Below are 11447 nucleotides of genomic sequence, written 5' to 3' on the forward strand. Positions count from 1 at the left end.
TTGTTTTATTATACAGTACGAGCTCGTCTGCTGAAATCATCCAGCTGGGTTTCAACTGATCAGAGTTAAAACACTCTCTGTCAGGATTAAACAGGTGTTAGATTAATCCTGTTTGAGTGAACAGCAGTCAGACTTCAAGAAGCAATCGATGCATGACAGAGAATCACTCATCCATCAAGGCACTGTCTGAAGCTCTGGAGGTCATGCAGAAGATCCAGCGAGCGCTCTGCTGGATGTCAGAGGGATCCTGAGAGTTTGGCCTGAGAACAAACCCAGCATTGTGTCTGTGTCCTCTCGGAGTAGTAAACGTCTGTGTCCTGTGACAGCACAATGTTTGTCTTGTACAGTGGCACACATTCCTGTGGGGAAGTTGAGCCGTTCAGGGTCACCTTGAGCTCCAGGAACAGAGGAATACAGTTCAGTTCTGTGTCAGATCGTGTTTGTTCTCATGGGGTCTCAGCATGGTTCAGAAATAATAGTTTGATATGACCTAATGTGTTTTTTGTTCTATGGATGTGTTTATTTGTACATGTTTTTGAAGAAGGATCCATCTGCTGGAAAATACGAACAGCTACAGCACGTTAGTTTTTTCAGTTTATTAAACACTTTAATAAATAACATCTGAAATACCCTGTAAACAAACGTTAATATACAATTCTTCAATAAATAAGTCAAATAAATTCATAAAATGTTATTTACAGACATTAATCCGAGCAAACTTACACGCAAAGCAAGAATTCATCAGTGCGCGGATGGCAAGAAATAATTTCACAAGAATAAAACTGTTAACAGTTCAAGTTTCTGCACAGAAATGTTTTGTAAGATACCAAATAAAGTGTTATTTACAGGTGTGCCTGCAGACCCGCTCGAGGAGAGCCGTCCCGGATCCGCTCTGTGCAAAACCAGTGCTACATGTGATGAGTTCAACTACCAACTACTCAAAACATCCAACAGATTCATTTAAGTACAAGCCGCTAATGAGTCGAGGCGTACAGTTCTTCAGTGTGAACTGGTCCCCATCAGACGCTCTAACAGCTCCACCATCTCCGAAGCGCGAGCGTCCCGGGCCGCGTCCAGAGCGGTGACCCCACGACCGTCCCGGTGCCCGAGGTCAGAGAGCGGGGCCAGGTACTCCACCACGTCCCTGTGGCCCTCGCGGACGGCCGTGTGGAGGGGCAGGGCTCCGCTGTGGTCAGGGACGTTAACAGAGGCCCCGTGCTCCACCAGAACCCTCAGTGTGTCCAGGAACCCGGTGCGGGCCGCATCATGTGCAGGGGTCACTCCACAGCGGTCCTGGACATTAGGGTCAGCTCCGTGGTCCAGCAGCACACGAGCCACACTGGTGCAGCCCATCATCATCACCTGCAACACACACACACACACACTGGTCACTCAGGAGCCACGCCTCAGTGTTCACAAGCTGCTTACACACTTTAATCACTAAACAAGTCTAACTTTAATCTGCTGCTGAGAAGAAATGTGGGGGGGGGGGGGGGGGTATTTTCAAACCCATACAGATATAATTGATTTCTTTACCAAATTGCTGTGACTGCTCTAAAATATGAGACATCAGTGTTTCCGGAGTTAAAAATATTACCCTTTTTAGACAGTTTTTGAAGTAAAGGGTAAAGAAAATACTATACAAAACTCACTGAAACAACCTGAGGTTAGATGTATAACTCAGTCTCAAGAACTAGTTTATCTAACCAGCCGCTGGCAACAGATAACCAGTCTTACTCACCCAATATAATAAACAAGAACAATCTTCCTCTTCATAACTGAATTTAAAAAAAGTTACGACCAGTCTTCAAGCATAAAAATTGATGACTAACTTTTTAAGACTAGTCTAAACAGTTTAGCCGGTTGTTCAGACTAGTCAGTAAAGAACCAGTTCAGTTCTTTATTGACTCTTGAGAACCCCCCCCCCCTCCACCCCATTACAAAGATTTGATTTCAGAAACAATATCTTAGCTTTTAAACTATACCTTATGATATAACTATACCTTACTATACCTTTTAAATCTGTATTTAGCCTCAGAATAATCTCAAAGTTAAAAGAGCTGCTAAAATCTGAGTTGAGTTCTACTGTAAGATTAATGTTTGATCATGATTACCAAAAGTACTTTAATAGAGTAATTAGCATGGTTACCTTACTTATTAAATTTTAAACAGGGTAACTTGTAATCTGTAAGCTATTACATTTCCCAAGGCCCCTTACAGCTCTGATCATAAACCGCGCGTGACGTCAATCGAGATCACAGTCATGAGTGACAGCTCGTCGTGACGTCATCGCGGCTGGAAGGGAAAGCGAAACAAACAGCGTAGTGAGGATCTGTAACTCTATGCTATGAATGTGAAGAGCGTTTGACCTGCAGTGCGGTTTTCCCGAACTCGTTGAGCGTGTCCGGTTGGAGCCGGTGATCCTGCAGCATCCGCCGCACCGCGTCCACATTCCCCCGCGCCGCCGCCGCGCTGAGACTCTTCCCGCGGCCGAACCCGTCCACAACCATCCTCTGAGGAGATCTGATCCAAGAAAACATTGAGTGACAACACGAACCGACTCAACAGCATCGACACGAACGGCGTGTGAAGCGCTTACCGCTGTCTGTGTGCGTCAGTCCGCAGATGAGCGACCGTTAGCTGTTTATCTGTTTACTCGAATCCGTCAAAACAATCTGAAATAAACGCGCTGAGCTGAGCGCCTTCACATCGCGCGCCTGACCGACAACAGCGCCGCAGCCAATCAGCGCTCACACACACCAACGCGGCTGCCATAATTGGACAAAAGGGAGGAGTGCCAATAGGCGTTGCTACAGTATCACCGTGGCAACTGCACCAGCGACCAATGAGGAAGTGGAGCGCAGAAGGCGGGCGATTTGAGAAGGTTTATTTGTAAACTGTTGCGTTCATTCACGGAGAGAGAGAGAAAGAAAGAGAGAGAGAGAGAGAGAGAGAGCGCGCGGAAAAGAGCGGGCTTTCGTGCCAACACACGCTCATGATAATAAACATATTTAGATATATGTTATTTCAGGACAAATATATTACATTTATTGCAAAAATAAACAGAAATGATTGACAACATATTCCATGGTCTGGTGCAAAAAGCACTTTTGAAAATGACTGAAATGCTGGGTGTGTTTACATTCAAGGTCAACGATTTATACAATCTTTTTTTTCTAATGAAATTCTCAGAGGATAAAACAAACTAACAAACTAAACAAAACTACTAAAAAAAAATTTAATAAACTTATTCTACAGATTGCTGTGCAGTTCTCAGCCACGTCTCATTAACTGTTTGTCCTCAGCTGGTGATCTGAAACGACAGAAACCCAACAGTCTCCCCCCCCCCCCCCCCCCATATTCTGCTTCTGTATATAGTGCACTATTCTTCTTATATTAGTGTTATAGCGTATATCTGCACCGGATTCATTGTGTGTGTAAACATGTTTGCTAATACAGCTCTTTCTGACTTCTGGTAGATATCGACCATAAGTGTTTTTGTATTTATATTTAGTATTTTAGTATTTATATTTAGTATTTTAGGTTCACAGACACACACAAGGAATCTGTCTTGGTGTCAGGAGCATCCAGAACAGAAAGTACAGACATAGTGCAGACATATGTATAATTTAAGGTTATATAAACACTAGTAACACAAATAATTATAAATAGCAATATGGTAATACACTATAGACAAAAATAGCATTTTAATAGACAGACATTTGATTGAGCAGAAGCATGTTTAACGCTGTTGTTTGTGTGAATAATAAGCGTAATGAGCCTGACCTCCGCTCTGAGTGATGTAGCGCACCCAGGGCAGCACCTGATAGCCGCTCTTCTCAATGATCTTCATTTACTGCACCTTCACAATATAAGAGAGTTTCACACCTGATCATACACACATTTCACATGTCCTTGTCTTGATGGTGTTAGGATCCTTCTGTCTCTGGAGGCTCAGAGAGCTCTCGGAGTTCATCACAAATATCTTCATTTGTGTTCTGAAGATGAACGAAGCTCTTACAGGTTTGAGTCATTAATGACAGAATATTCATTCTTGGGTGAACGATCTCTTTAATCAGAACATTAAACAGGGTGACGAGTGTAAACAGGGTGATGGTGGATGGGAACACATGTGAAGTCACCTGAATGCCGGACATGGTGAAATACGGGATCTCAAACGTGACGGTGATCGGAGGTCTTCCCTCGAGCTCGTCGTTCTCTACACTCATGTCAGAAACACATCAGTGATTACGTTCTCTAGGCACTGTCTGTAATCACGCTCTCACCGGGAAGGATTTAATGCTCCACACCACCAGGTTCTTCTCAGGAACATATTTAGCGTGACCGGTGCTGGTTATGAACTTGGGAGAGTCGGCATCGCTCATCACCGGCACACGGATCTCCACATTATTAGCCACGGACTGCTTTTTAAACTGCCCTTTAGCCTGAAATAAAGAGAGAGAGAGTGAGCGGATCAGATCAATCTACATTTACTGAACAACACTGCAAATATGACTAAATCTGTAAGGTTAGACTTGTAAACATCCTTAGTGTGGACTAAAGTCCTGCTCACAAACCTTCACCATGATCTCCACCCGACTGTGAGAGAACTTCTCGATAACAGACTCGATCTAAACGAGCGGCTTCACCTGCAGACCAGAGATGTGTGCGGTTACACAGAGACTTCAACACACTGTGAAGACCTAAACTACAGCGTCAGGACTGAACTCACTTCTGCTCAGACAGCGTTTGGTCACGAGCTGAGCTCATGTGTGCTGCAGACAGAGCCGGATTAAATAAATGGACTACACTAGGCAGGCTGCATTTTTTGGGCCCCCCTCCATCGATGTTATTTATGAATTGAAATCTGAAACTTATCAAAATTACTAATAAAAGTTAATTCACATTTTACATAGCCTAGTCTTTGGTTACAAATTGGTTGTGTTGTATATTAAACAGTCTATCAGACTATTCATTATTTATACGTCATTACACGGCTCTATTAAATGCTATTAAATTATCCTCATCCACTGGGAGTGTCATTGTTAAGGCAGTAGTACCAGTAAATAACCAATAGGTGTCAGTAAACTATAAACAGAGCAAATAAGTTTATCTTATTTGCTCTGTTTACATTTAATCAAGATTTTCTGCAAAATGCAATAGCTTACAACATTTATAAATGTTGTAATTGAGAACAAGAAGGCAAACATGACCCCTTCATATTCATCAAGACCATTTAGAAACTGTCTAACAATAAATAATAATAAATATAAGGATGGAGGATTTAAACTATGGAAAACTATTTAAGGTATTCAGACTATTAAAGACTTGTATATGGATGGAATACTTTTCAAGAATTGTGTGATAAACAGCAGATTCCCTCAAAACATTTTTTTTTAAAATATTCACAGCTTAAAAGTTTTATGTCTTCCAGGTCTAGAGATATTATGTACATTCCCAAACTGTCATTAATTGAGGAAATAATTGAAAAAAGAGGTGAAAAGGGCAAATTGTCAAAATATTATAATTTAATAATGTCTAACTCTAAAGAGTCTGCTGTAGACAAATTAAACGCATGGAGGAAAGACATTCAAGAAGAAATAGAGGAATTTGAATGGACTGAAGCATGTTTAAAGGCGCAAAAACAAATCATAAACACGCGGCTTAAATTATTACAGTATAAATGGTTGACAAGGGTTTATATAACACCTGAAAAACTCAATCATATGTCTGGCAATATTCCTGATATATATACAAAATGCCAAAATTATAAAGTAACTCTAATTCACTGTCTATTCACTGCCGCATCTTCCACCGCGTCTTCGGGCCGTGTCTCCGGGACTGGCTCGGCCTCTGGCTCTGCTGACTCGAGCAGGTTCACAGCTGTCGGACGGCTGCCCGACCGAAACTTCTGTAAAGCCCCCCGCTGTCTCTTCTTTTGTTCCTCTTCATTTTTTTTTTCTTTTTACGTTTTGCCGCACCCGAAAGCATCTTGAATGTTAGCCTACTCAAAACACACCTGCCTGCTAGCTTTGTTGTCCCGCTCTGACCTCTGACCTCTGACCGCTGCTGACGTCTCCTCGGACTTAACTTCTTCTTCTTCTTTCTTTTTATTGGCGGGTGGCAACCGACATTTAAGGTGCATAACCGCCACCTACTGTGCTGGAGTGTGGGCCAGAAATGTAAGCATCACAAGCGACAAAAAAAAAAAAAAAAAAAAAAAACTCACTTTACCTTCTTTCTACCTTTATAATAACTTCACCAATCAATTAAATCCTTTTCATTAAACCAGTTTCTTTCAAAAAGTTAAACAAAGCTCCCATTACCTGCTCTCCAATTTTAAAAAGATTTTTAAGGTTCAACACATTTTCCCCAAATTTCAGTAATTCCTCTTTTAAGTGAAGTGACATGTGAAGTGAAGTGACATTCAGCCAAGTATGGTGACCCATACTCGGAATTTTTGCTCTGCGTTTAACCCATCCAAAGTGCACACACACAGAGCAGTGAACACACACACACACTGTGAGCACACACCCGGAGCAGTGGGCAGCCATTTATGCTGCGGCGCCCGGGGAGCAGTTGGGGGTTCGATGCCTTGCTCAAGGGCACCTAAGTCGTGGTGTTGAAGGTGAAGAGAGAACTGTACATGCACTCCCCCCACCCACAATTCCTGCCGGCCCGGGACTCGAACCCACAACCCTTCGATTGGGAGTCCGACTCTCTAACCATTAGGCCACGACTTCCCCTTTTTAATTTTATCCTTTGATTTCCATATTTAACACATTCACTAATCACATGTTCAGCTGATTCCTCTCCCCCTCCACAATCACACAAACCTGAAGGGTGCTTTTTCAATAAATACATAGTTTTATTTAATCCAGTATGTCCTAATTTCAACCTCGAAATAATGCTACTTTCTCTAGTACATCGATCTATAGATTTCCTTTTCCCTACTTCTTGCACAATATTGTACAAATGTCGCCCTTTCTTCCCTTCATCCCATTGTCTCTGCCATGTCTTCATAATATTTTCCTTTATTTTTACTTTAACTTCAGCTTTACTTAGTGCCACTTTTGTAATTCTGTTGAGTTTCAAAGCTTGCTTAGCCAACATATCTGCTGTCTCATTTCCCTCAATCCCCCTATGAGCTGGAATCCACAAAAATCTGACCGCTGCATTAATATGTTGCCGTCTATATACAGTCTCATAAATTTCGTACACAATATCAAGTCTACTATTAGATGATAACGACTGAAGAGACATTAATGATGATAAACTATCCGAGCAAATTAGAACCTTGGTAATTTTGTTTTCCTCTACCCACTGTAATACCCTTAAAATAGCTAACATTTCCACAGTAAATACTGTCAAATGATCAGAGGTTCTTTCCTTAACATTAATCTTTAATTCTGGAATAGTGAATGCAAAACCAGTAACACCACTCTTAGGATCTTTTGAACCATCCGTAAATGCAGCTATAAATGAATTATATATAGACCTTATTCTGTCCTCCACTTTTTCTACCCAGTTTCCTTTCCCATTAAGTCTTTTTTATTTCTCCTTGAATATTGAAGTCTATAATTAGTGGCGAAAACAACCAAGGCGGCGTACTTGAAAAAGGAACAATAGGACTGAACTTATTCTCCAGCAATTTCAATTCAATTGCTATTTTACTAGATGCCCAAGCAAAACATTCTATCTTAGCCTTCCCACTTTCCCAACAAGGAATAAGACACTTAACTGTAGGATGCCATCTTTCATTATGACCTTTTAGATTAGTCCAATAGTTCATCATCAGTTGCTCAAATCTTAAACTTAATGGAAGCTCGCCCACCTCCACTTGTAATGCACAAGCCGAAGAGGACCTTATGGCTCCACAACAAATTCGTAGTGCTTGATTTTGTATAATTTCCAGTCTCTTTAATGATGTTTTTGATGCAGATCTAAACACTATACTTCCATATTCAATCACTGGTCTTACTAAAGCCACATATATCCCTCTTAAGGCTCCTTTACTAGAACCCCACTCTATCCCAGTTAAGCACCTCATTATATTTAAAATCTTCTTACACTTTTCCTCTACTATCCTTACCTGCTCTGTCCAAGTTAGTTTAGAGTCAAACGTTACCCCTAAAAACCGAAAGTAATTTACCTGCTCAATTTGATTCCCATACAATAACACCTTAGCCACCCTATCCCTCTTTTGAGTAAAAACCATCATCTTTGTCTTTTCCACTGAAAATGTAAAACCCCATGAATAAGACCATTCTTCAATTAAACCTACAGCTTCCTGTATCTTCTCTTGAACTAACAACAAGCTCTTACCATTTTTCCAAAGGGCAGCGTCATCAGCAAATAATGATTTCCCAATATCATACCTTATTTTACTAAAACCATCATTAATCATAATAGAGAAAAGTAATGGGCTTATCACACTACCCTGCGGGGTGCCATTATCCACTTTGAATTTATTAGACACTGAAGCACCAATTTTAACCTGAATATACCTTTCAGATAGAAAACTTTTGACCCAATTAAAAACTCTTCCCTTAATACCCATTTTATCTAATTTAATCAATAGCCCCTCTTTCCATACCATATCATAAGCTTTTTCCACATCCAAGAAAACTGCCATAACCGATTCCTTATTTATCATAGCTTTTCTAATTTCTGTTTCCAAGCAAACCACAGGGTCCATTGTTCCCCGTCCTTTCCTAAACCCACTTTGATAAGGGGATAAAAGATATTTACTTTCTATATAAAATGTCATTCTTTCTACAATCATCCGTTCCATAATTTTCCCAACATGCGACGTAAGGGCAATGGGCCTGTAATTTGCTGGATTCGTTGAATCCTTACCTGGTTTTGCTATAGGTGTAATAATAGCCTCTTTCCAACTTATTGGTAATCTCCCTTCTTCCCAGCTCTTATTATATATACCTAAAAGTTTCATTTGCATTAAAATTCCAAACTGTTTCAGCATACTATAACTAATCTGATCTTTTCCTGGAGCAGTTACCTTAGCTTTATCTATTGCCCGTTTCATTTCACTTAATGTAAAGGGGGAATCCATAGCATCCTCTGTACTTTCCTTTCTTATTAGTGCCTCTGGGTATGCATCTCTAGTCACTTCTCTTCCTCTTTTCCCAGCCTCTGACAGATTACTAGAACTATGAATTTCAACCAAGGCCTTAGCTATGGTATCAGCTTTTTCCCTATTTCTTACTGCTATGGTTTCACCTGCTTTTAAAACTGGAATCTGCCAGTCCTTTCTAATTCCCCTCATTTTCCTTATTCCCCACACATTTCCTAATGGAGTCGTTCTACCTATTTTATTACAATATTCTCTCCAACTGTCTCTTTTTGCCTTCTTTACTACTTTGCTAACTTGAGCCTGGGCCTTTTTGTATTCTATCAATCTTTGGAAGTTAAGATTACTCTTCAGCATTTTAAATGCCTTATTTCTTACTTTAATGCTTTTCCCACACTCTTCCGTCCACCATGGAACTGGTTTCCTATTCATTTTTCAGCCAACAGATGAAGCTTCCTGACTGGCCTGAGCACTTAACTCATTCCTCACCTCTTCCCAGGACAAATCATTCAGGCTAAGATGGTTCACTGCTGCCTTTACTATTATTTGTATCCTTTCCGTTTTTGACTTTGCCTCAGTGGTAGCATTGATGACCCCTGCTATAAAGATGACTAATTTCCTTAAATCAACCAGAACTTTACCCCCTTTTATCTGTTCATGTTGATCATTATTCCGATTCTCACTTGCCTCATTTATTACTCTTTCATCCCTGTGATTCACCAGTCCAACGGCCTCTGCATATGATATTTTATTTTTCACTCTGACCTGCTGAATCTCAACCTGCCTTTTCATTACTTCACATCCCCCATATGCCACACTGTGATTTCCTCCACAGTTACAGCATTTCAGTTGCACATCCCTTCTACATTTCTCATAATCATGGTCCTCACCACATCTAGCACACCTTCTTTTCCCTTTGCAATTCATGGCTGTGTGACCAAACCTCTGGCATTTAAAACATCTCAAAGGTTTAGGAACGTATTCTCTCACATTATACATCATATATCCTAGGGATACTCGGTTAGGAAGCATTTCATCCTCAAATTCCAACAACACACTTTCACTTACTTGTCTCACCCCATTCTTAAAGCTGGTCAATCTTCGGGCATCTTTCACTTTCCCTCCTTTTAAGTTTGCTTTTATTTCATCCACATTTACATCAACAGGGATCCCCCAAATCACCCCCCTATTCCACATGTTTCTCTTCTCCACGCGACTAACGCTACTTACTTTAAACCTTCCTATCTCCTTCATTCTACGGGCCCTTTCTCTTTGATCTTCATTTTTGCATATTATTAAAAGGTTTCCATCCCTCAAAACTTTGGCCATTTTGACATCTCCCACTTGGTTTTTTAATATCGTAGTCAACTTCACTGGATTCATACCAAGCACTCCATTTTCTTCCTCAAATCTAAGTATTACTTTGCACTCATCATCTATCTTCAAATTATCATCCTTTCCATCCACTTTAGTCGTCATCCCTTTGAATTTCTTTGACCCCTCTTTTCCACTTTCACCACCCCGTTTCTCTCTTATTCTATCTCTCTCCTGACTAAACTCCATATGATCTTCATTCTCAGTGTCATCCGAGCTAGCCCATTCTGGCCCATTTCCAGCACAGCTTTGCCTACCCGACATCGTTTTCACTCCTTTGTCACGTTTCCCCATTTCTTCCAATAAAGTTCCTTGTCTTCTCTTCATTAGGTGACAGCAACTCGAAGAACTTTTATCATCGCTTCTTCAACTTTTCCTCCTGAGTAAACTTTCCAAAGGGTAAGTCTCCAGTCACCAAACTTCCAACAAATGGCTGCCACCCAATCACTCACCCCCTCCGGCAGACGGTGATTATTCCCCTCGGACTTAACTGGCTGGGGCCTCTATATAAATACAGTCATGGGCTGGCGTTAATGTGACGTAATGTAACAGTATATGGTTAAGATAAACATCGTCACTATTTTTAGATAATTAATAAATATTGAAATAAATTGTAGGTAGGACATTTGTACATTTTATTTTATTTTTTATTTCATTTTTATTTTTTTTTTTATTTTTTTTTTGTGCCTCCTTCTGGGCCCCATCCCGCCAATCGGGCCCTAGGCACGTGCCTAGTTTGCCTTTGCGTTGGCTGCAGAAACAGAAGCACAATCAAAGTCTAGCTGTCTGTCTGCGTTGATAGCCTCGTGGGCAAGTGTGCTAGCAAATTCAAATTCAAATTAGCTTTATTGGCATGACTTGTACAGTATTGCCAAAGCATTGGCAATTACATAGGCAATGAACAAATAATCAATAAAATTAAACAGTAAACAAATGTATGAATACATTTATACAAAAATGAAAAAAAAAGAAGAAAAGAAAT

At 40.6% G+C, this 11447-nt stretch overlaps 1 protein-coding gene and 1 long non-coding RNA gene across 2 annotated transcripts in view; one reads left to right on the forward strand and one right to left on the reverse strand.

Annotated features, from left to right (window-relative positions):
- The window catches only part of LOC132160659 (uncharacterized), a 224600-nt gene that overhangs the window by 49504 nt on the left and 163649 nt on the right, over positions 1-11447 (forward strand). The gene's annotated exons all lie outside the window — the stretch shown is intronic.
- On the reverse strand, positions 582-3190 carry cdkn2d (cyclin-dependent kinase inhibitor 2D (p19, inhibits CDK4)). The gene is made up of 3 exons (XM_059570287.1): positions 2600-3190; positions 2370-2523; positions 582-1362 (listed from the first exon to the last, which is right to left on the reverse strand). The coding sequence occupies exons 2-3, from the start codon at positions 2508-2510 to the stop codon at positions 1000-1002; spliced, it is 504 nt and encodes a 167-aa protein (XP_059426270.1). The 5' UTR covers positions 2511-2523; positions 2600-3190; the 3' UTR covers positions 582-999.

Source organism: Carassius carassius, chromosome 17 (genome assembly GCF_963082965.1).
Source record: "Carassius carassius chromosome 17, fCarCar2.1, whole genome shotgun sequence".
Taxonomy (NCBI): Eukaryota; Metazoa; Chordata; class Actinopteri; order Cypriniformes; family Cyprinidae; genus Carassius; species Carassius carassius.